The 25,326-nt window shown below is 43.4% G+C and overlaps 2 protein-coding genes across 5 annotated transcripts in view; both read left to right on the plus strand.

Moving 5' to 3' along the window:
- Positions 1–3,519, plus strand: part of KIF3B (kinesin family member 3B) — a 41,202-nt gene extending 37,683 nt beyond the window's left edge. Inside the window, exon 9 of the mRNA XM_063096420.1 lies at positions 848–3,519. Coding sequence (XP_062952490.1) covers positions 848–944 — 97 coding nt within the window. The 3' untranslated portion in view covers positions 945–3,519. The remainder of the gene's footprint in view (positions 1–847) is intronic.
- A 17,680-nt stretch (positions 3,520–21,199) lies between these two features.
- Positions 21,200–25,326, plus strand: part of ASXL1 (ASXL transcriptional regulator 1) — a 66,340-nt gene continuing 62,213 nt past the window's right edge. For 3 of the 4 annotated variants that reach the window (XM_063100382.1, XM_063100388.1, XM_063100402.1), the window contains exon 1: positions 21,200–21,341. In XM_063100382.1, coding sequence (XP_062956452.1) covers positions 21,285–21,341 — 57 coding nt within the window. In that variant the 5' untranslated portion in view covers positions 21,200–21,284. The remainder of the gene's footprint in view (positions 21,342–25,326) is intronic. The other variant, XM_063100394.1, reaches the window with a different exon arrangement.

The following is a 25,326-nucleotide window of genomic DNA, read 5'->3' on the forward strand; positions in this document are numbered from 1 at the left end:
AACCAAGACAGAGAGTGGCAAGAGCTCTTGTTTATCATGGAACACTTTGCAGAACACACTGGAAAATGTGGTCATATGACTCCTATGTTTATTCATTTATTCCACAAATATTTATGGTTGAGACACTATCCCAGGTGTACTGAATACTGGAATACCTAGGACACCCAGTTCCTACATATAAGGAATATGTGTTCTAGTGAAATAGGGGTCAGGTCTTCAGTTCCCACCAGGTACTGGGCAGTTCTAAGTGCTTTATAAGAATTTTCTTAATGAATTCCTGCAAGAACTTATAAGGTAAATATTATCATTAATCCTATTTTAAAAACTAGAAAACTGAGACTTAAAGATTTTGAGAAAATAGCCAGGTCTAAGAAACCCAGCAAGAAAGTGGCAGAGCTAGAGTTCCAACTTGGATTTGTCTAAATCCTCAATCTAGGCTCTGGGACTCCAGGCTAAATTTACTTCACCTATTTGGTATGAAATTAGAAATTCTACCTTATTGAATTCTGGATTAGAAATTTAAGGAAAACAACTGGGTGGAAAACCAAAAATGGATGAATTCTACCTGCAAACTTAATATTTACCAATTTGGGGAATATGGTCAAGATTTAATTTTAATGGAAGAACAGTTGCTGAACATCAGAGTCTCTTCCCTCAGGCTTTACACCTCAGCTGGCAGGTCATTTTGGCCATGCCCGGAAGGTCAGGCTACACCAGTTTAGTGGTTTTGTAATTGAAATTATCCTGGCTTTCAGGCCATTAAGGAAAGGGCACTGTAAAATGTTAATGGCACTTGATGTGTCAGAGATGGGGACATGTAATGTAAACATGTATTTGACTTTTGCAGGCCTAAAAGTGGAAGGAAGTCGGGATCCTCCTCCTCTTCATCAGGAACCCCTGCACCTCAGCTTTATCCACAGCCTCGGGGGCTGGTTCCAAAGTAAAGCCAGTTCCTCCTCTCCCAGGGCATAAGTAACATTTGCCTTCTGTGAGAAGAGACAAAAAGCTGCAGAGGGGACTCGGGCCCACATCAGAACCATTCCCCAGAGGAGAAGCGATGGCCTCTTTGCAGATTAACCAACTTAATCTGGTCAGACGTGCTGGTCCTACTCTGACACTCAGCTCCTCTGGGAAACATCTTTTAATTAGCATCTCAGAAATGCATGGGTAAGGTGTAAAGTGCGATAGTCCAGTGGAAAGCAAGAGAATAACCAGTGACCTTGCTTCCCTTCTTCCTTCCCCTCTTCTCCCTTCCTCTGCCCCTCCCATCCTCTTCCCTCTTCTTTTCTAGCCTGTTCTTTATACTGGGCTCCCTTCTTGTTGAACAATAGGGCAAAATCAGGAGTCACCTGAGCAGGACCACATCTTTGGAGCCTCAGGTAAAATGACAGTGAGGTTGAAAAGTAAAAGTCCTAAAACTTGAATAGATGCCTGTTCTCGTAGGGAGAAGTGAGAAATGTCATTTGGATCCAAGCCCAGGTGGGCACGATCAGCGATCTTGCTTCAGTGTGCCTCCATGAGAAGTGGATCTGCCTTTGGGATCTACTGAATGAGGAAATCTCTTCCAATTTCTGCTTCAAAGGATTCAATGTTGGAAGCAATAGAAATAACATTCCCTTTGCCTCCTTGGAGAGTTTAGGGAAACAGCTTCTTTAAAACCTCAGAATCGTGACCATCCTGTCAAAGACCTAAGTCTGTAAGCTGGTGCCATGTCCATACACGTGTCACTTTACTCTTCATTTGTCACCATTTTTTCCATGCATGTATCCTCTGAGCGTCCTCACATAGGCCCATCCTCTGCCTCCAGAGCATGCTCTGCAGTGGGCCTATTTTGTGGAGAAGGGAGGCTGGCTCTGCCTTCTCTGGTGGGACTAGAGTTGGGGGAAGGACATAGAGTGGCACTGGAATTCCCCATTTTGTTCCATATTGGTGTAGAGAGCAGAAGAGTAACGAGGCAGACACAGAGATGAAGCCATGAAACTCAGTGCAGATGGAAGCGAAGGTACCTTGCCTACCTTTGGCAGAGAACTCACTGAATCCTATAATTGTGGCTCCCCCCAGGTGGAGCTTGAGGGGTGGCTGTGTGATTGAATAGGCTCAGAGGAGAGAGTTCAGAATTCCCCTTTACGTATACCAGTTTGGTTTGTAAGTTTTAGTTCTTTGTATTATTGAGATTCAAAGCTTTGTTTTATGTTGGCCATTAGGTGAATGTTACTCATTTCTCCTCAAGAGGAGCTCATACATGTGTGTGGGTGAGCGAGCACAGTGGTGCCTGTTTTCTGTGCGTGTGTCCATGAGGGTCTGTAAGAGTGAGATAGAGACCAAGAAATTGCCCAAGTTTAGAAATATGCTAATGTGCAGTTGTTGCCTTTTGTCTGTATTAAAGGCCCACTGAATGACTAATCCAGGCTGGAAGCTCTCCCATGTGGGTGTCTGAGTCCATGAGCCAAGCCTGAGGGGACAGTATGAGTCTCTGGTGCTTTTCTTCTCTCAAAATGGATCCGATAAATATTTGAATAGAGCAGATTGTAGAATATCTTGCTTCCACCAGAAAGCTGCTGCTTTGGGTTCTGAATTGAGCCAAATGTGTAGAGGACCTACCAAGCCTACTGAGGGACCAGGTTTTCATGTATGAAGTCATGCTAGAATGTTTTGAGTCATCTGAGGGCTTTCATGCCAGCAGCAGCTAGTGAAGTCTGAAAGCAACCCTTTAACAAGATCGAAGAAGACTGTCTGGGAGAAGGAGTTTGAGACTGTGTGCCACTCTCATTAGACCCCTTTTTGCTCTGATAAGTAGAATGTATCTGGCTTCATATTTTAAAGTCATATGTCTCTCAGACCCCTGGATTCAGAACCCAAGGCCACAAATCATAGGCATGAAGCACTTTCTTAAGACTCTGACCTAACATTGGATTGTTCCCTGTTTAATGCCTGCATGCTGCTTGAATTGCTCTACCCACACCTCCATGACCAAGGGCGCTAGAGAGTTCTACAGCTCAGGCATGGACCGCTCTCTGTTTTTCCTGTTTGACTCTTGTAAGTCCTCCCTCATTGAATGTAGAAGCATTGCCAAGTTTCTGAGAAGTGTCGATTTCCTGTTAACGTGGGGTATCAGTTCTGCCTCACATTTCCCACTTGAGTTCAAGGGGCATTGCAAACACCACCTTGGACATCTGAATACCATCAGTGGACAAAAATAGGGCTATTAATATACTCTAAAAGCCATACTAAAAATGCTCAGAGGGAACTAGTAAAGAACAGTGGGCCTGGCTATTTTCTATCGTGCAAGACTTTGTCTTGTACAGTTCAGAAATCTATCACTTTTCTGCCTGCCCTTGTTTCTTGAATGAAATGCTTTTGAAGTTATTTATGAGAGGAGTGATCCTGGGGCAGGCAGGAGGCAGTGGGATTTATGGCTCCTTGGAGTTACTATTGATCTTGACCTTCTCTTTGGCATATTGAAAGAATATGCCAATACTTGGGGCTCTAAGTTTTACAATTGATATTTATTTGTATCATCTCTTTGTTTAGGAATGTAAAAGTGATTCTAATCTAAGATGTGTAATAAAAATCAATCAGATTTATTGTACCTACAAAAAGGTGTCCTCATAAATGACTAATGCTTTCCAAAGGGACATGCCCATGGCTGACACACTGCCATTTTCATTAAACATTTAAATTTTTCTAGTGAAAAGAAGGTGGGAGTGGAAAACGAAGGTTGAGTTGGAAAGCTAACATTTAAAAAATATAGCCACACGGAAAAAGGACTTATAATGAAGAAATTAAGACTGACAAATAAGTGCTTTTCATGTTTTTCCATGGAAGTTCCTGAGATAGGCCTGGGCAGCAGGCATGAAATTTCTTTTAACTTTTGTGTTTTGTTTTTTAAATTCCTCTAAATTTATTATTACACGTTATTTTTTAAAATATATCTGTCTTTTTTTAACACTAAAATATTTTATGTTGTTTACCATTAGGAAAAAAATATACCAAAAATGGGCCACACATTCTTTTGTGGTTTCTCATACCCCTAGGCCTACTGGAATGTACCCTTGGGGTTGTATGCCCTAGCTGAGAAGTATGACTGAGTGGAAGGAGTACAGACTCTGCACTCTGACATGGGTTTGAATTCTGATATTGCCATTGTTTACGAGCTATATGATTATGAGGAATTTAATTTACCTCTCTGAATCTTGGGGTCTAAAAAATGGGGTGACTATCCCTACCTTGCAGGGCCATTGTGAGGATTACCAATACATTTAAAGCAACAAGCACGGTATGTAGACTAGAGTTAGGCATTAAAAAAATGTGGTTATTGATGTGATAAGGCCCTATGTTTAGAAGATACCACAAACAATTTGTATCCCGAAAAACTAGAGGTCAGTACTGAGCATACCATCTTTAGAAAATTCTAAAGAAAAGCTGCTGACCATTTAACAAATATACATTGAGTACCTACTATGTGCCAAACTCCTCTAGGCACTGAATATGTAGATATAACACCAACATGGTTCCTGCCTACATGGAGCTCACACTTTAATGGGGAGGGAAGATGGGTAAATGTTAACCAAGTGCACACAAATATATAATTAAGAATGTGACAAATGCCATGAAATATTATTTAGATGGGGTAGGTAAATAAGCAAAGGGCTTTCTGAAGAAATTCAACTTAAAGTGAGATCTAGAGGACAGGAGTTAGCTGGGCAAGATAGGAGGGAAGGGAATTTGTGAAGGGCTGGGGAACAACATTTGTCAAGGCCTTGTAGAACAGAGTAGTATTTCGCAAGAAGGTATTTGCAATCCCTTTTTACCCTCACTAGAGGGAAGCATGGAGAACTACTGTAGACATGGACTTTAAAAATACCAACAAGAAATTTCAAGAGCACAGAGGACAGTGGCCTATGTAACTTAGGCAAATGTTTCTTAATTGTGTTTAAGATGCCTTTGAACTAATTTCCTTTCACCCTGCACCCCTTTCTTTCAAGAAAGAATTAAAAACCATAGCTTGGTTAGCCTATCCAATTATTAGTTTAGAATAGTTCAAAATTGGGTTGTCCCGTTAGCTCAGTTGGTTGGAGAGCAGCCTTATAACACCAAGGTCACAGGTTCAGATCCTCTAACCAGACAGCCAGAATAGTTCAAAATCTATAACAAGAAATCAAGAGTTCAAAGTGTGATTTGAAGAATTGTCAGTGTGTTCTTGAAAATGACAGAATTCTGGGTTGGGCCAGTGGCTAATTCATCAGGGGAAATAACAGGACAGACACCTGAGCAACTTGGAAACTCTTGCCTACGTATTGGTTGTGTTTTCATCTGCTGTATTGTTTAAAAAAAAAAAAATCAAGAAATGACCAAATCTTGGAAACTGTATTTTGAATTTGAAAGTGATAATTTAGGGCTGGCTGGTTAGCTCAGTTGGCTAGAGCACAGCCTTGTAACACCAAGGTCACAGGTTTCTATCCCAGCTGCCCAAAAAGTAAATAAATGAGAAACTCATAGTTTAAGTCTTGATGCTCATGATTTTGGCAGGCCCACTTACACTAGAGTTGCAATCTGATTGAAGCTTAACCTGAGAATATGGTCTCCAGGGACAATGTGGTGGTCACATCTGCTAACTGGGTTGTCAGTGGCATTTGTCAAGGATGTAACTGTAGCTCTTGCAGCTGCTCCTGTTTCATACTCAGTTTCTATCACTAATCTTGTGGTTAACCGGTCCCTGGGTATGTCAGTTAGGCGAGCCAACTGGAACTTGCTTTTGGGGTGGGGGACTAGGCAGAGGGAGAGGTTGCTCACTGCATCTCTGGGGACAGTGCAGCCCACAGGCACTTGCTGAATGCCTGTTGTGTGCCAGGTATCTTGCTCTGCACTGGAGACAGGGAGAGGAGTAAAAGGTACTCTGGCCCTCCTGAGGAGAGTGGAGGCAGAAGCACAGAGGAGCCTAGTACCTATAAGAAGTCCTGCCTCTTCTCACACCACTCTGTCAGCCCTCTGAGACTGCAGCGACACAGCCTCCATCTGTGTCCTGGATTATGCTAAGCACTTTCCTGCTCAGCCCCTTCATACCTCACAGGTGCTGTGCTCTCTACCTGGAAAATTTTTTGTTCCCCTCTTTTCTTGGCCAATTCCTACTTATCCATCAGATACCAGTCACCTCCTTGGAGAAGCCTTCCCCAGCCATCTGGTTCTGGTTGCTGTATGGTGTCTCTCACCATACCTTGTTTCCTTCTTAGCCCTTTTCCCAATTGGTTCTTATGTATCTCTTTGCTTTGGTCTCCCCAACTAGTCAGTAGGTTCCCTGAGCGCATGTTCTATTGTCTTCTTGACACTTGGATAAGTTGGATGGTTCTGTCAGAGGAAGGAGCGATATGCCAGGAAAGGTGGAGGAAGGCTTTGCAGAGGAGGCCACAAAGAATGAGTAGGGCACCCACTCGGGAAGGAGGGAAGAGCATGGCAGACAAAGGGAACAATGCAGAAATGTGCTGGACAGTTCCTGGTGACTGGGGAACCTGAGAGGCCTGGAGGGATGGAGTGGAGAACAGAGAATGGGGCTGGAAGGGTCTTGACTCCATGGTATATCCTGTAGACAGAAGGAGAGCTCTTGAAGCTGTGTGTGTGTGTGTGTGTGTGTGTGTGGGTGTGTGTGTGTGTGTGTGTGTGTGTGTGTGTGTGTGTGTGTGTAGCACAGCCCTATTTACACTCGAGCATTTTCTCCCTCAGCCAGAGATAACAGAAAGCAATTTCACTCAATGCCTGCTTTAAGTTTGCCTGCTGTTCACATACGTTTTCTGGGCTTAGTTGGCAAATTCCATTCTGTCAGGAGCTTTCCCTGGCGCAGCTCACTACCCAAGGCATTCCAAGGAGCATTTGAGCTTGACTGCAAGGTCTTGTTCCCTAGGTTTGGGGACCAGGCATTTGGGAGCAGAGAAATTAAACTTCTGCCATTAGTTTTGAAATTTATCTTTCTTGACCAGTCAACAAAAGATTTACAAATGCTGTTCAAGACTCTCTGTCATGGGCTACCATCATAGACCCTGACCTACTAGAGCTCCTAGTCTGGTAGGGAATTATTGCCACTCACAAATAAATGAATTCAAGGTGAGCAGTGGCACAGATGTAGCACAAAGGGGGTTGCAGATTTCGTTAAGGTGCATGTTAAATGCAGCAATCAGCTTCTTTGCTAGATTATCTCAGGGGCAGTGAGTAGCCAGAGCTTTGGCATCAGGTTCATTTATTCATTTTTTGAGCACCTACTACATACTGGGCATTGTTCTAGGTCATACAGATGCAGAATGAAGCCCCTGCCCTAAGGGATGTCACATTCTAGTGGTGGAGACAGATGGTTAACTGTGTCAGGTGGTCAGAGGGCTCTGATGGAAAGCAAGGCAGGTCAGGGGTTAAATAGTGATGGGCTGGGGGAGGTGGTGGCTTGGGTAGACTGGGAGGTCAGAAAGGTTCTCTGGAACAGGGATATGTACATTTGAGCAGAACCCTGAATGAAATTAGGGAGCAAGCCACATGAGCCTCTGCTACCTGGAGGCATAGTATTCCAGGGAAAAAGAACCACGGTGCAAAGGCCTGGAGGTGGGAGTGGGTTTGGGGCAGTGAGGGGGCAAGTGTGACTAGTGGTCAGTGAGGTTGGAAAGGTGGGCAGGGGCCAAATCTGAATTTTAAACAAATTGTATTTTTAGGCCATTGGAGGCTTTTGAGCAAAAGAAGGAAAAGATCTAATAGGAATGCTTTTAAAGGATCCCTCCGGCTCCTCCCTGGAGGCAGACTGTGGGGGGTGGGGGGCAGGGAAGTGAGGAGACTGCTTAGGAGGGGCGCTATGGTTCAGATGAGAGAATGGGCTTGGGCCAGGCCAGGGGGAGGCAGAGAAGCGGAAACATGCCTTAGGATATATTTTGTTGGCTGATAATAGCATGTGAAAGGTGAGAGAAAAAGAAGCTGCAACAGTGGTTCTAAGATTTTTCATCTGAAGCTTATTGAAATTCCACCTCTGCCACTTTCTTCCCCTTAAAAAAACCCCACACAGCTTTATTGAGATATAACTTACCATGCAATTCACCCACTTAAGGTGTACAATTAAATTTTTTTAGTATATTCTCAGTTGTGCAACCATCACCATCATCAATTTTAAAACATTTTCATCATCTCCAAAAGTACTGATTAGCAGTCACTCCCCATTTCCTCTTAACCCTGCGGCCCTAGGCAGCCACTAATCTACTTTCTGTCTCTTCTCACTACTTCTCTTTTAGGGTCTCAGAACCCCTTTTTCCTCATCTGTAACTTCACAGGGTTATTGTGAGGTTTAAAAAAGATAATGTGAAAAGAAAATATGAGAACATGTCCAAGGGGCCAACAGAGTGGCTGTGCCCTCAGGAGGTGCTCCAAAAACACAACCCCCTCCCCCAACCTTGGTTCACAATTCTAGGCTAGGACAGCTGCCATGTGTCATTGAGGTAGTGGGGCAGTGCTGAAGAGCATGGGCACTGGCCCCAGACTGCTGATTGTGAGTTCCAAACTCACCACTGACTAGCTTTGTGATTTTTTTGGTTTTTTTGGGCAGATGGCCGGAACGGGGATCTAAACCCATGACCTTGGTGTTATAACACTGCACTCTAACCGGCCAGCCTCTAACTTTGTGGTTTTGGCAACAGTTTTTAACCTCCCTGGGGCCTCAGATTCCTCAACTATCACAAATGGATCATAGCATATATTTCCCAATTACTGGTTGAAGCACTGAGAATGTAGCAAGTGCTCAGTGAACATTAATTGGTGTGGTGTTGTTATCATTATTAGTCAATTAAGGAGTCCTCCAGACTGGTGGTGGCTCTCATCTTCAAGGCCAGGAGTGGACATTTCTGAATCCAGGCAGTTGCAAGGGTAATGGAGAGAGAGACCTATTTTTAGTCTTGGCTTTTGTTGGGTCTCTACCTTTGGAAAAGTCATTTGTCCCTCTCAGCCTCAAGTTGCTCATCTGTAAAGTAGGAGTTAAAAATCATCATTACTTCATGGGGCTCTGTGGAGAATTTAGTGACCTATTTTGTGCCTACTATGTGCTAGGCACTGTTCAACACAACAGAAAACCCCTGCCCTCTTGGAGCTTGTGTTGAGCTAGTGAAGAGAGACAGACAGCAAATACTAATCACAGTAATCAGAATAAATTCAGAATACATAAATAAGAAAGCATATATGTAAAGCACCTACTGCCTGGCATGTGCTGAGCTCTCTACATGGTAGCAGTTAGGATAATGATGTGAAAGCCCCTTATAAAGCTGGATAGCACAGCGTAGAGGTGGGTCTCAAGGTGACTGCGTGCACGTTGCCTTCACTCAAGCCTTACCTCATCTCTGCTCAATTCAATTTCACTCAGCCTCCAAGGCCCCTTTCCTGTTGCCTGGTCGAAATCTTTGTCTCTCATGACATAGAGCTTTCTTCTTTTCTCCCTTCAGCCAGCATGTATTGAACGCCACTTTGGGCCAGGCATTCTGCTGGGTGCTGGGGCTACTGAGCTGCAGAACCAAGGAGCGTGGTCTGGAGGGTGCATGGAGGGAGCCCAGGGCACTCTGGGAACCTCAAGGCCAAGCGCAGGAGAGCTGGACTGTGAAGGAGCTGGCTACTGAATTTTGGTTTTATTCTTCCAAGGGAGACCCTGGACACTTCTGACCTGTTGATAAAGTTGGCAGATAAGCTAAGACTTCATAACATTCTTGTGTAAATACTACACGGCAAAAGTAAACACTTGCATCACATAAATGCATAATCTGTATTTAAGCAATGCATCAAACCAAAGAGCAGTAAGATGGAGATATAAGGACATGCAGAGGAGCAAAGATCTCAGGGCAAATAATGACTCAAGTTGAAGATAGTAGCTACTAGATCAGCAGGAAATGTACCAAAATGAAGCAGGGAGGTTTTGGAGCCGGATAAACCTGGGGTAGCACTTAGACTACCTGCAGCAAGCTATTGCACCTATGTGGGAGGGTTAATACTTGACCCTGCAGAGTTGCTGAAAGGATTAAAGAAACATCCATCAAGTGCCTGGCATATAATAAGCACACAATAAGAGGCTTAAATGTTAATTATTAGTCACAGTGAAGCATTATGGAAAGAGTTCTTGTGTCAGCAAGACCTGTGTTCAGATCCTGATATATCCATATGAAGTTGCTTAACCTTTCCCAGCCTTGGCTTGTCTCCTCACTTGTAAAATGAATGAATAATACCTTGCAGGGTTGAGGTAGGGAATAAGTATGATAATATGGAGTTTCTAGGCTATATTGTAGGTGTTCAGTTAAGTGCTATTTTTAAATCAAAATGCAGCAAAACTTACTGAATATTCTGGTTATAAAAACTATATATTCTGATGGTAAAAATTTCAGACAATACAGAAACATTTAAAGAGGTAATTACAGATCACTGACAATTCCATTACTGGAGCTGATGATAATTTTTTAGATATCTGTTTATGCAAACTCTTTTAGTTTGACTGTCATAACATACATGGGTTCATAGTACATACCTGTCCTGTTTCCACTCAATATGTTGAGGACAGGCTAGGGTACTTCAAAAAGTTCATGGAAAAATAGAATTAAAAGACAATACGAATCTTTCTATGAACTTTTTGAAGTACCCTTGTATATCCAGTTAATAAATACAGACTTACATTATAATTTTTAATGGCAACCTAGTATTGTATTGTACCAGAAATTTAACACTATTGATAGTCATTGAAGTCATTTCCAGATTTTTACTATTTTATACGATGCTATGTTAACAATCGTGAACATAGATCATTGTTTAATTTCCTCCCTGGGATAAATCACTATAAGTGAATTGCTAGATCAAAAGGTGTTCCCATTATAATTTTCTTGTGTCAGCCAGACCTGTGTTCAAATACTGATATACCCAGAGCAAGTATAACTTTGTTACATATTGCTAAACTGCCTCCCAAAAAAGCTATATGAATTTGCATTCCCACCAACAGTGTGTAAATTACTCCCATTTCCCTATATCCTTGCTAAAACTGAATTCTTTTTTTTTTTTTTTGTCAGTCTGATCTATTGAAAAATTACTTTTTTTGGGGGGGGTGGCGACTGGCTGGTATGGGGATCCTAGCCCTTGACCTTGGTGTTTATAACACCACATTCTAACTAACTGAGCTAACCAGCCAGCCCTCAATTTTGTTTTTATCTGTAGTTCCAAGATTTCTAATGAGGTTGAAAATCTTTTTAAGAGTTTATTTATATTTGTATTTATTCTTTTGTTAATAGCCTGTTTAGGCCATTGTTTAACCATTTTCCTATTGAGGTGTTTCCTATTGGCCTTTAAAAACTCTTGAATCTTAACCTTTTGTCATATATGTGACATCTTCCCCCACTTTATCGTTTGTCTTTAAACTTGTGTGTGGTATTTTGTTGCCACATGGGAATTTTTAGTTTAATGCAGTCAAATCTGTTGATTTACTTGATGAATTTTTTTTTCTTTTACTTTCATATCATGCTTAGAAAGATGTCTAATTCCAGGATTATGAAGATACTTGTTTTTTCTTCCAATACTTTTATTGTTTCTTTTATCACATGTAAATCTTTGATCTAGGTGGAATTTATTTAGATTTAATGAGGGAGATGGAACTCTAACTTAATTTTTCTCCAAATGGCTAGTCTGTGGCTAGTCCTGTTCTGTTTATTGACTTCCTCATTTTCTCCACCAATGTGAAATGTCACCTTTATCATGCACTACAATTTCTTTTCCACCTGGCTGTGTTTCTGTACTCTATTCTGTTTAATAGGTCTGTCTGTTCCTTTGTTGAAATTACAATGTTTTAGTTGTTGTAGCTACCTAATGCATTTTAATATCTGGTAGATCAAGTCCCAGCTCATTAATCCTCTTCAAACTTTTCTTGGCAGTAGAGCAGAGTGGTTAAATTCATGAAGCTTGGGGTCAGCCAGCCTGAGCTTTAATCCCAGGCCAGCCACTTACTAGCTGTGTGATTTTGAGCAAGTTATTTTTTTCTCTCTGAACCTCTGCTTCCTCACCTGTATGATGTGAATAATAACAGTATCTACCCCATGACGTTTTTGTGAAGAGATGAGATGATGCATAGCAAGTTTTGAAAATGGGGCCACATGGTAAGCGGTCAGTAAATGTTAGGGTTTTTTGTTATGAAAATGATGCATCTATTTTTCCAGTTGAATTTTAGGATCATTTTGACAATAAAATCTCACTGGGATCTTCATTGGGATGACATTTACTTGGTAGGCTAACTTTGAGATAATTAATATCCACATGTTATAGGATCTTTCAGTCTAAGGCAAGCTCTGTTCTCCATTGGTCCAAGATTTAATGCTCCTCGGTAGAGTTTCATAGTTCTCATCATGTAAGACCTGCACTTTTTTGGGGGGGGGGCAGTTGGCTGGTAGGGGGATCAGAACCTGTGACTTTAGTGTTATAAGGCTGTGTTGTAACCAGCTGAGCTAACTGGCCAGCCAAGACCTGCACAGTTTATGTAGTCAGTTTCCTTAGAATTATCGCTCGAAATTCCTTGTCAGTCATTTCAAGGACTTCCTGTTCTATGGGATCTAGTGCTTGAGAGTTATTATTACCCTTTGGTAGTGTACTTTCTTGATTTTTCATATTTCTGGTATCTTTCCTTTGGTGTTTAGTCATTGTGGCAGGGGATTTCATGGTACACTCGTTCGACCCTAAGATCTGGCTAGGATCCTGCTGGGACTGCCAATTTGGCACAGCTGCCTCAGTGCCTGTGGGTGAGAGGCTTGGGACTCTCTGGGCGGTGTGCACTGGCCTGGGCTGGGGGTCCTGCAGCGGCGCCTACCTGCTCTGGTGTGGGTGCCTCCTTATGTTAACTTTCTTTTCTTTTTTTAAAAGATGACCGGTAAGGGGATCTTAACCCTTGACTTGGTGTTGTCAGCACCATGCTCTCCCAAGTGAGCTAACCCGACATCCCTATGTAGGGATCAGAACCTGTGGCCTAGGTGTTATCAGCACAACACTCTCCCAACTGAGCCATGGGCCGGCCCTTGTTAGCTTTACTTTCTGATGGTACAATTTTTTTTTATTGCTCTTGTGAATGGGGTCCTTTATCTCCCATTATTTTCTAATGGGGTTATTAGTAGTACATAAGAAAGTTATTCATTTTTGAATGTTTATTTTGCACCCAAAGTAAGTATAATTGTTGAGTTGGGAAATAATTTCTCCCCTACTTAGTGTCAGATTTCAGACATCCACTTTGTTCAGCTCTAACAGTACCCCAGGCATCAATCTACAAGGGCACCTAATACATTGGCTTGCTATCACTTGTAGTTCATCCATGTAACGCAGGGACTCTGTAGCACAGGGCTCACCTCCCAGAAGGAAATTATCACGGCCAATGGAAGAAGGTGCCCCATGTGTACGAGTATTACTGCTGTTTTCTGGGATAGCGGAGCCCCTCCTCCAGATGGAGGGCAGAGCAGTGAATAAGCTAGCAGTTCCTGACCTCATCTGGCTGAAGGGCTAATTTGGAGCAGACATTAAAGTCATCGTCAATGTCATGAGTGGATACTATTTGTCCTCACTTTATGTTGAAGAAAGCATTGGGTGTTGTGGAAGTGTGGAGGGCTTAACGAGTGTATGGCATCAGAGAAAACCTTGCTGAAGGAATAACATTCAAGGAGGCATCAAGGCTGACTTTGCAACCCAATCTTGCTTTCCCTTCCCCACTGCAGACCAGCCTTAGCACCCAGTCCTGCTTGAATGAATCCATTCAGCTCTGTCTCCTGCTCCTGCTCCCCTGGACTGCTGCCCCTCCCCATGTGGACACTCATGCACTTTCACACACACATTGAGGCCACCCCCCATCATATTCACTGTCGCTTCTACCCAGAATTCCCCTGAGCCATTCCTCTTTCTTTTGGGCTTTCAAGGCCCAGCTAAAGTATCACCTCCTTTGTGAAGTCTGTCCTCTCAGAGTTTGTTCCTGCTTCCTGTCCAAAAGGATCTAAAATTGTAGGTCTTAATAATGTGTACAATTATTTGTTTCCATCTCTATACCATTAGACCAAGGACCATCAGAGTTAGTGACCTTGTCTTTGTGTCCTTGGTGGGACCTAACACACAATGGGTCACTTAGGAATTGCAATTAAAATGGGGCCAGAGAAATGCAACCTATCTTATTAAAGGGGTACAATGCAGAAGGAAGATGAAGGGGTAAGGATTGCTTAGCTTAGAACAGTGGTCTATACCTAGGGCTCTAGGGAGGCAAGAGTGGCAAAGAGTGTGAGCTATGTGCAGAGTGAGGTTAGTTGGGTTTGAATCCTGGCTCTGGCATATATTAGCTCCATGAACTGGGACAAGTGGTTTTATTTCTGTGGGCCTCAGAGAAAAAGGGAATACAGCTACTACTACTACTGTCACTACTTTTACTATGAATTGGCTTCAGAGGGCCTGGGAACACCCTGGAACATTAGACAGAATTTTACCTAAATAGGTATAAGTAAAGTTTTTCTGGAAAGAGGGTCCATTGCTTTTTTTGTTTGTTTTTGGTGGCTGGCCGATACAGAGATCAAACATTGGACCTTGGTCTTATCAGTACCACACTCTAACCAACTGAGCTAACCAGCCAGTTCCCATTGCTTTTTTTAAAGTTTATTTTTTATTTTAATTTTTTTGATGGCTGGCTTGTACAGGGATTGAACCTTGGACCGTGGTGTTATCAGCACCGTGCTCTAACCAACTGAGCTAAGTGGCCAGCCCCCCATTGCTTTTTAACAGATTTCACAAAATGTAAGAACCACCCAGAAGGGGAGGCATTATGTCTTTATTAGTCATCAATTGCTGTGTAACAAATTACCTCAAAACTTAGTGATTTAAAACAATAAACATTGGGCCGAACCCGTGGCTCACTCGGAAGAGTGCGGCGCTGGGAGCGCAGCTGCGCTAGGAGTGCCGAGGCCGCAGGTTCGGATCCTATATAAGGATGGCCGGTGCGCTCACTGGCTGAGCGCAGTGCGGGCAACACCAAGCCAAGGGTTCCAATCCCCTTACCGGTCACACACAACCCCCCCCCCCCAAAACAATAAACATTTATTATCTCACACAGTTTTTGTGGGTCTGGAATCCAGCTTATGTGGGTGATTCTGGCTCTGGGTCTTTCATGAGGTTGCAGTTAAGATGTTGGCTAAAGCTGAAGTCATTTGAAAGCTTGACTGGGGCTACTGTCATGTGGACCTTTCTGTAAGACTACTTGAGTGTCCTCATAACATGGTGACTGGCTTCCCCCGGAGTGTGTGATCCAAGAGAACAAGGCAGATTTGTAATGTCTTTTCTGACCTAGCCCCAGAAGCCACACATGGTCATTTCCACAATATCCTATTGGTCACACAGTTCAGCCTGATTCAAAGTAGGAGGGGTTAAAAAGGATTTGAATGTCAGGAGGAGGGAATCACTGGGGGCCATTTTGGAGGCTGGCTACCATAGTACCGTAGAAAACATTGGGAATGAGGGGTTTGGGATTTAAATGTTGAGTCCAGCAACAGCTAATATTGTGATCTTGGGAAAGTTCCTTCACTTTACTGGCCCTCTCAGTTTTCTCACTCCCCTCACATGCTGGTTGTGATATTCAGGAGTTAAGGCCTGCAAAAAGCAATTTATATAACCCCTCAATTTCACATTTGGACATTAGAAATCATTGAAAAAGAAGAGGAAGAAAAGCCATTCGGAGTGGGGTAGTAAGTTAATGTCTTCATTATAAAATACTGAAAATGAAGCAACAGCCATTCACCAATCTCATCACTTTAGCACCACTACTGTTAGAATTTTGGTGTTAAAATGCACTTTATTTTTATTTTTATTTATTTTTATTTTTATTTTTTTTAAAAGATGACTGGTAAGGAGATCTTAACCCTTGACTTGGTGTTGTCAGCACCACGCTCAGCCAGTGAGTGAACCGGCCATCCATATATGGGATCTGAACCCGGAGCCTTGGTGTTATCAGCACCGCACTCTCCCGAGTGAGCCACGGGCCGGCCCAAAATGCACTTTATTTATTTATGTATTTTTGGGGTGGCTGGCCCATAAGGGGATCTGAATCCCTTACCATGTGGCCAGCCCCCTAAAATACACTTTAAAGGTTCTTTTCCTTCTTTGCAGAGGAATGAATAGAGGAAATGGCTTAAATTGAGGTTAGAAGGATTGGTAATAGATTTGAGTACATCTGTCTGGCATCAAGAGAGATTAAAAATTGGGAAGGGCTCCTCAGTGAGGTCTTGAAATTTCCACCAAATCTTAAAGAATGGAGTAAGGAGCTGTCATTTTCCATACTTTTGGTAAAAACTAACTCAGGTCATCCTTTGAGGACATTCTAAGGGGTCCCACAAATTTTTTTTTTTCTTGGTGGCTGGGGACCTGAACCTTTGACCTTAGTCTTATCAACACCGCAGTCTAACCAACTAAGCTAATCAGCCATCCCCCACAAATCTTTTCAAGCAAAATGAGAGCAGGAATTTATTACTAAAGGTGTTCTCACATTGTTGCGCTATATTGCATTGAAATTTTTATTTTTCCATCATAAACATAGCACATACTTGTTCTAGATTGGAAGATACAGGAAAGTGTAAAGAAGAAAAAATATATTACCTTATTTGCCACCTTAATCTGAATGCCCTGTGTTTTGTGGTTAACATGAAAAATAACTTTTTTCAATTAAAATATGTAATACTTTGTAGAAAAAAAAAAAAGAAAACCAAAATCACTCGTAGTCTTACAACCTAGAGGTAACCACTATTAACAATTTGGTAATTTGTTTTTTTATTTTTTTTTTGTCCTTTTTGTGACCGGCACTCAGCCAGTGAGTGCACCGGCCATTCCTATATAGGATCCGAACCCGCGGCGGGAGTGTCTCTGCGCTCCCAGTGCTGCACTCTCCCGAGTGCGCCATGGGCTCGGCCCAACAATTTGGTAATTTGAAATACCTTTTCCAGCCTCATGGGAGACTGAAAAACAGCAGGATTTAAATGATGATGAATGGCAGATGAGCTATGAATTAGGGCTGCCCATCATGTGAACAGATTCTGTGACTTAACAATAATAGTGAGGTCATGAAGTTTCTATCCCTGAGCATCTTTACAACTTGCATTTATGTTTTAGTCTTTCCCAATTCTGCCTGAGCAGGATCCAACTACTATTTTGGGCTCGTTGAATGGGAAATTTGTCCTCAGAGATTTTCCGCAATAAAGTAATTGTTGATATAGTCATTCATTCAACAGATTGGGTGCCTACCATGTGCTAGTACTGTGACAGATGTTAGGGAAATGATGAACCAAGTAGAGGCTAGCATGAGCACAGTCACTAAACCAAAAGTCATACAAAGAAGTGAAATGTGGGAGGGACCAGGAGAGGTACACATTTGTTTGATCATCTACTGTGCTGGAAGTTTAGCACATTTGCTCTCATTTAATCACCTGGGACCTGGGGGGAAGGTAATTTGACCTCTCTGAACTTCAACTTCATATGAGAATGGGGTTAGAGTTATGGACAGAGAACATTCATTAGAGGGATAAACCCTGTTCCAGGGCTTGGTTCACTAAAGTATAAAGGTGAGGCACTTTTTACATTTTAGGCACTAAAACTAAGGAGGCAGAGAGCTGGCATTTAGTGAGTGTGTACTGTGTGCCATGGTGCTTTACAGAGATCCCATTTAATCCCAATTCTACCCTTTAAATTGGCTACGTATCCTGTTGTCCAAATGATGGCACTAAGTCAATGAGCAGTTTCATTACTTGCCCATGGGCCACAAAGCTGCAGAAAGACTGTGAAGAGATTCAAACCCAGGCCTGCTGAAATATAGAGCCAATGATAATATATTGTCTCATAGTGAGGCTCAGGGGTTTTATATGTCCTCTTGGGAATTCCTGGGTGTCTGCTGGTGGCCTGTTTGTAAGTTGGATTCTTGAATGTGTGCTTTGCTCACAACCATGCAGTTTGAAAACAGTGACTCATCTCCAAACTGGGCAGGGCTGAGTATCAGTCCTGTTTATCTTACACTGCTGTCTGGCACTTGTGTTGACTTCAGAAGATAATTTGTAATGAAGGTGCTGTGAAACACTGATGAGCAATATTAAGTCTTTTGCTCCTATCTGAAGTATGTTTTTTTAAAAAGCACTGTGATAAAAACAGAAACACACACACCAAAAAATGTATAGGTTTATTTTTTGGTGCTTCTGACAAGAGAATAAACTCAGGAGTCTTATGAACTAAACCAATAAAAACAAAACCACAGCTACTTAAAGTTTAATGACTAAAGCCAACATTCCAACCTATACGAGTGGTCTTCAAAAAGTTCATGGAAAGATTTGTATTATCACTTAATTCTATTTTTCCACAAGTTTCTTGAAGTACACTCATATCTTGTACAGTCCTCTGAACATACTCTCTTTTCACACTTAACTATGATGTTGTCATTAGTTTCTGTTTGATTCTGCAAGGGCAGAGGCTTTGAAATATTCACATCTGGATTCCTCCATAGCTTGACACAACAACTGTGAGAGTCAGGCAGTGTTTGCTAAAATAAAGGCGTTTCCACAGTGCTTGTATTAGCTTTTTTTTTTGCTGCTGTAAGAAGTTACCACAAATTTAGTGGCTTAAAACATTCATTTATATCTCATACTTCCTGGGAGCCAGATGTCTGGACAGTGTGGCTCAGCTGGTTCTCTGTTTTCAGTCTGACAATGCTGAAATCAAGGTGTCTAAATTCCTTTCTGAAGCCTCTTGGGGGAGAATCTGCTTCCAAGCTCATTCAGGTTGTTAGAATTCAGTTCCATGAGGTTGTAGCACTGAGATCCCTGTTTCCTTGCTGGCTATTAACAGAGCTTGTTCTCAGCTTCTAGAGGCTGCCTACCTTCCCTGGCTTGTGGCCACCTTCAAAACCAAAGACAGTGGTTGAATTCTTCTCAAACTTTGAATCTAATTCTTCTGTCTCATTTCTCCAAAACATCTCTTCTGCCTTTCTTTTCTGCTTTTAAGGGTCCATGTGATTACACTGGGCCCTCCAAAATAATCCAGGATAATCTCATATTTTAAGGTCCTTAATTCCACCTGCAGAGTCCTTTTTGCTATGTAATGTAATATATTTACAGGTTCCAGGGACAAGGGCTTTGACAGTTTGGGGCCTACCACAGTGCCTGTACTAAACAGGCAAATTTTAGGGTGAATCTTCTCTAGTTACTCCTTAGAGATCAGAGGGGTTGTGAAGCTACTCAAGAAGATATTTGAAACAAGCCAAAAGACTGTCAAATGTCAGCTGTAGATTGAAAAAAAAGTTATAAAAATCCTTTATTAAAAAAAATTAAGTCAAACAATTTTTTGAAGGAGTGTTGGTGAAGCTAGAAGGGGAGAGATTTTTAAAACGTGACTTATTTCACCTCTTGCAGTCTATGCACTTTGCAGGATTTTGTTTACTGGACGTGAAAGTGTTCTGGTGTTAGGGGTTGGGCTGCGATAAGTCTTCTATCAGCACTGGCTGTCTCCTATGCACTAGCACCAGGGAGCGGTGGGTGTGTTTCTGCACCCAGGGAAATCTTTCAAATGTGGCCACTGACCCTGCTTTCATAGCTTTTAGGAGCTGGCCATTAATTCAGTTCGGGACTGATTCTAGAAATGTTTCTGGACATTGATTCAACAAATAGGCACAGAAAACCTATGTGCTGGGTACTCTAACTTCATTTAAAGAAGATTCTGAAACGGAAGCTCAGAAAGGCTAAGTACATGGCCCATTGTCTCTCGGCTGGTAATAACAGCTACCATTTACTAAACATTTGCTCTATGCCAGGAGCCAAATCAAATGGACCTAATAATGTCAGGCCCCGTTCCCTTTACACCATCCACCAATTGCCGGGTGTTTTATGTTAATTTTAATCCCAATAGTGCCGAGTGCTGTGAGATATCAGACTAATGTAGATCAGAACACTGACACTCAGAGGCGGTGAGCCGACACCCAGGGAGTGACTGGGCCAGGATTCCGGTCTAGATCCGTCTGACTCTAAGGCCTGAGCTCTCTCCAGGGTACTGCCTTTAAAAATACATTCGAGTATATTCTCGTCAGTATGGACTCAAAACCCAACCAAGTTCTTTACCCGTCACCATATCACCAGGTTCACCAAGTGGTAAGAGTGCTCTAGGCTGCAGGTGCAGCCGCTGCAAATACATAGCGGCATTAAAGCATAGGAGGAAATAGGGAAGCGTCTAGGTCCGTCAATCGTTGAATAACCGTTTTACTGGTATGAATGTTTTTTTGTCTCATTATTATGCGGCAGTGAGTCATTCAGAGGCAGACCAAAAGGGAAAGTCCTGCCTCTCGTCACCTACGAGAAGTGTAGGTGAAAACCGCTTAGGCGGGAAAAGGCACAACATAGAACCTGGGAGTCGAGCTACCAATTCTCGATCCTCACTCTCACCCGCCCGGCGGCCCGAGGCAAGAAGGACCGAAAGGGTTAAGCGTGGCTTGGGGAGCCCAGCCACCGCCCCTTCCCAGCATCGCTTCCCAGAATCCCTCAGGCCCCCAGCCAGTTCCCGCACCTCGCGAGACTCCGCCCAGTCCCTTCCCCGAACGACTGTTCGTTCCCCTTCCTCACCGAGCTCTGCGCAAGGCGGCAGCCGGAAGGAGGAGGGCGAAAGGTGGCCGCAGAGCACGCCGGGAAGTGTGGTCCAAGGGCTTCCCGCAGCCATATTCTTCCGGAGCGGGTGAGGCCAGAGAGGCAGCCGGGACTACGACTCCCAGCCGCCCTTTCGGTTTGTTTTTGTTCAAAAAAAAAACCCCACACTCCCCCTCCTCACTCTTCACACACACTCACACACACCCACGGCAGACACGCACATACCGGGCGCCGAAGAGAAAGCCGCGTCTCGTCTCGCTATCCCGCCCCACCGCCAGTCGTGTCTCGGTCCCTCAGCTGAGCGGGAAAGCGGAGGCCGGAGCCGTGACCTCTGACCCTGTGGTTATGCAGAGCCGCATTCCTTAGCGATCGCGGGGCTGCCGCCGCTGCCGCCGCCGCCGTGGGTGACTGACGCAGCGCGGGCGCGTGGAGCCGCCGCTGCCCCTCCCCCACCTCCGCCCTCGCGCCAGCCGGTCCCCGCGCGCCCGCCCCCTCTCCCCGGCCGCACCCGAGACCTCGCGCGCCGCCGCCGCCACGCGCACCCCGCCGCCGGCGCCGCCGCCCCAGTCCCGCGCCGTCGCCCCAGCCCGCCCCACCCGGAGGTCCCGCGTGGAGCCGCCGCCGCCGGGGAGGAGGAGGATGAAGGACAAACAGAAGAGGAAGAAGGAGCGCACGTGGGCCGAGGCCGCGCGCCTGGTGAGGCAGGCCGCCAAAGGGGGCTCAGTGGGGGGGCATGGGGGGTGGGCTCGCCGCGCACCCCTACCGGGAGGGGGAGGAATGAAGCACTGCCCACCGCAGGAGGGGGCGGGGCCACCTTCTCCAGGAATGGGACAACCCCCCAAGGCGTTGGGTGGGGAGAGATCCCCCGCCGGGATGGGATGTGGCGCCTTTTTCTGCACGGCCCCCCTAAATTCCTGCGGAGGGGCGAGCTGGCAGGCCGGCTCCTCCCCCTCCGGGCGGCGGGGCCCCAGCTTCCCCTCCCCCACTATTTGGCAGCTTCTGGGGGTCTGGGGAAGCTTCGTTTATTCACCCGGGGGAGTTAAGTTTCCGGGAAGGGTCTGAAGCTCCTCCCTCCCTTCCTGGTGGGTAATGTGGTGGTGTGTTTGATTCCGGGGGTGGGAAAGCGCCCCCAATTTCAAGGACGCGAGTGGCACTTTGAGCTTTTCCAATCTAAACCAGGTGTGGGGAGGGAATCAAGTGCTTACTCTCAGCTTGAACCCTGAGCAAGTGGTTCTCAAACTTTAGTGTCCTGTGGGGGGACACCTGGGGAGATTGTTAGAAATGCTTGTCCTAGGGCCCTACTTAAGACCTATTGAGTCTGAGATTCTGGGATAAAGCCTGAGAATCTACATTTTAACCAGCTTCCCAGGTGACTCTAATGCAGATGGCTCCGACTACACTTTGAGAAACGCTGACTAGGGTGTTTTGCTTTATAAGTTAGACTGAAGATAGACACTTGGCAGAGAACTGGATACACTTTGCAAAGAATGTATGTTGGACAAAGAGTGTCTCTGTTTGAAGATACTGTTCACTGAGGATTTAGAAAAACGGGGAGTAATTTGAGTGTTTGAAGCCGCCTGGTGAGGGGGGCTGTGAATTTTCTGTTTTAAAAGCGTCAGAAGACTTGTAAGTGAAATATCTTCCATTTGGATTTGTACCCATAAAGCTAAGACACTTTGAGACATGTCCTTATAAAATCTTGCTGATGGTAATAGTAACAAGTTATACTTCTCCCAGAGATGTCACTTCCTCAGAACTGTCACAGTGACATAGTGTGCACATAGCCTCTTGACACGCTGTAGATTATAGGTAATTGGTATTCACTTTTTATGATGAATGGACCTCAACTTTTTAATTTTTCATCTTATTGGGAAGTGAGTTTTCTGTCTCAAAGGTGTTGTGCAATAAAAGATGAGTATGTGTTGGAGGTTGATACAAATCTAGAATATACCTTTTTCTGTGCACTCAATGGCTGAGTGCCGGTCACGAAAAAACGACAAAAAAAACCAAAAAAACCAAAAACAAACAAACAAAAAAGGGCCGAGCCTGTGGCGCACTTGGTAGAATATACCTTTTTCTTTCCCGGAGTTTGTAAAACTCAGTTATTGATTACAAGAACTGAAGGTGTTTGGGCCACAGGAGAATTATCAGTGGTGTTCCTGATCATCTTCCCTGGGCATTTGCTGCCCAGGGAACAGAAATACCAGTTCTTAGCATGCTGAAGTTTTGTGCTTCAGTTTATTTGCTTTGGTTTGGCATGTGGAATTTGAAGATTTTAATTAAAAAAAATTTTTTTTACAAGTCAAGTGAAGCAGTGGATGAAAATTTGAAGATTTTTGAAGCTCCTAAATAACTTTTTCTGATTCAGTCAAAATTGGAAGCTTTGGCTAGTTTTAGGATCTCTTACAAATTTCAGGATTTGTCCTATGTTGCTTCACCTGGAAACATTTAGGCCTGACGGGGGGGTAGAAGACAGCCAGAAGGATGTGCTCTCTGTCTCCTGGAGGTTGAGTCTTGGGTTTTCATTGAGATTCTCCTGAGTTCCTGTTATGCAGGTGTTTATGACTCTGGGCACCCAAAGGAAATTTGCTTGCCAGAGTTTTACTGGCTAGAGGTAGGTGGAAGTACCTTTAAATCCTGTGTTATTTATGTACAGACAGAATTCTAAAGTCTGTTTGTCTCAAAGCTCTTTTGGCTCTTAATGGTTGAAAGGCTTTAGAAATTGGGTCCACTGTCTCCAGTATGGAAGTTAATATTTCTGTTTTGTCATTGGCTCAACTTCAAGCCAGATTATCCAAGTAAGTTATTTCTCTTTTTCTTCTGTGGCTTTTCATTAAAAATAGTAATATGAATAGGAATTACTTTGTGGTACAGTTATGCATATGGAAGAGGACTTGGGGGAATGTGGTGTGTAATTTTGCATATCTTTTATGTGTTTTTTGTTTTAGACTTTTCTGCCCCTTTGAATGGGACTGGTTGGTAGGGTGCTTTTTAGAGTCCTCTTCCTGTTTAAAAAAATTTCTGCAACACTGAGCGCAGGAGAGTTTATGAGAGCTACACTGGACAGAAACTTGACTAGGAGTGAGCTGTAATGGTAGGGTAGTTGACTAGATCACGGAATAACCATCGCTATTCTGACTACTCCTTGGACAGGTGAATTTGGAATGCTTGCAGTGGCAATCATATTCCTTGGGGACAGTTTCACATTGCTTCCGACTTCACTCACTATGCTGAGTGATACTGGGAATCCTTTTAAAAACTGTTTTGGTAGAGGGAAGAGAATTCTGGAGTATTTCAGTAGAGTAATATATCTCAGGAAATTGATTTTTGCTGATATTAATTTTGTTGCTGAGAAGTAGATACTCTTCTTCCAAAGATTTTGTAGCATTGTCTTTTCTAGATGTAAGAAGTAGACTTTAAGTGGCTGGATGGGTATAAGTCCTCCTGCTCTTTATGAACAATTTGTTTGGGAGAGAAATAGCCAGGGGGATTTCCCTTTAAATTGAGTACCCTTAACTGGATTCTCCCTGGCTTTGAGAAAGTCTACATTGCATGCTTTAGCTTTCACTTTGATTCATGACTGACCATTCTTACATCAAACATTTTTCTCTCTTTGAAGTAGGAGAAGAGATAGTTTTTCTTTCTTTTTCAAAAATGTACAGTCTAGAAAGAGCCTAGGAATAGAACACTGCTGAATTGTTCTTATACTAAAAGCTGGAGGCATATACAGTTTTAATAAAAGTGAATACTTTGTATCTTTTGATGTAACTTTCTTTTAGAGATTTTGTTTCCTCTGCCTTAGTTTCTCAGCCTCTTCCTGACTGCTGTGTAAATAATTGATAGCTAATTTTTCAGTCATGCTTCTTAAAAAAAAGAAAATTCTACAAAAATTTGCTCGCTCAGCTCACACTTAATTAGTATCAAAGAAATGATATCTTGTGGCACTGAACATTAGTAGCTTGTATCAGGGTTTATTGTAGGTTTGTTTAAGTCCACATTGCCTACCTTAACACTTAGTTACATTCCTGGGCTACAAAGATGGCTTGTTTGCAGCTGAGGAGTTTATGGTCTCCTGGGGATGGGGAGGGTCCTGATGCATGAACAGAATTTTATTACAGGCATGATAAGTGTTATCATAGGTGTGTAAACACTGGTTCCTGCCTGTTCTTCAGGCATAATTATGAATAATTCTTTCCTTTCACTCTCAAGTTCTGGTTTGGAAGATAATTATATGTGTTGTGGAACAATGGGGACACTGAAGAGAGACATTTAACTCTGCTTGGCAGAGGTCAGGGAAGGCTTCCTGGAGGAAGGTGCTTTCTGAGCTGAATCTTGGTGGGTAAGTAGGAGTTAGGCCCATCACAGAAGGCATAAGCAGGAGCTGGTGACAATAAATAGAGCAGGGAGAGAGAGAGAGAATATCTGCCAAATGGGAATTGGGTAGAATTATGAGTAGTTATTGGAACATGAAGTTGTGGAGTGTCAGTGTGGCTATCGGGTTAGAGACAGGCAGAGACCAGACTTGGAGGTATTTAATCCAGTATTTCAATCCAGGCTTGTCTGGTTCCTTTCTTTATTTTTTCCCTCTAAATTTTAAAAGGTAATTTAATGGTAATCACTTGCATTTAGAAAACAGTAAAATTATTAAAAATTATATTATGAGCATATGCACCAAATACTA

Source organism: Cynocephalus volans, chromosome 1 (assembly GCF_027409185.1).
Source record: "Cynocephalus volans isolate mCynVol1 chromosome 1, mCynVol1.pri, whole genome shotgun sequence".
NCBI classification, from domain to species: domain Eukaryota; kingdom Metazoa; phylum Chordata; class Mammalia; order Dermoptera; family Cynocephalidae; genus Cynocephalus; species Cynocephalus volans.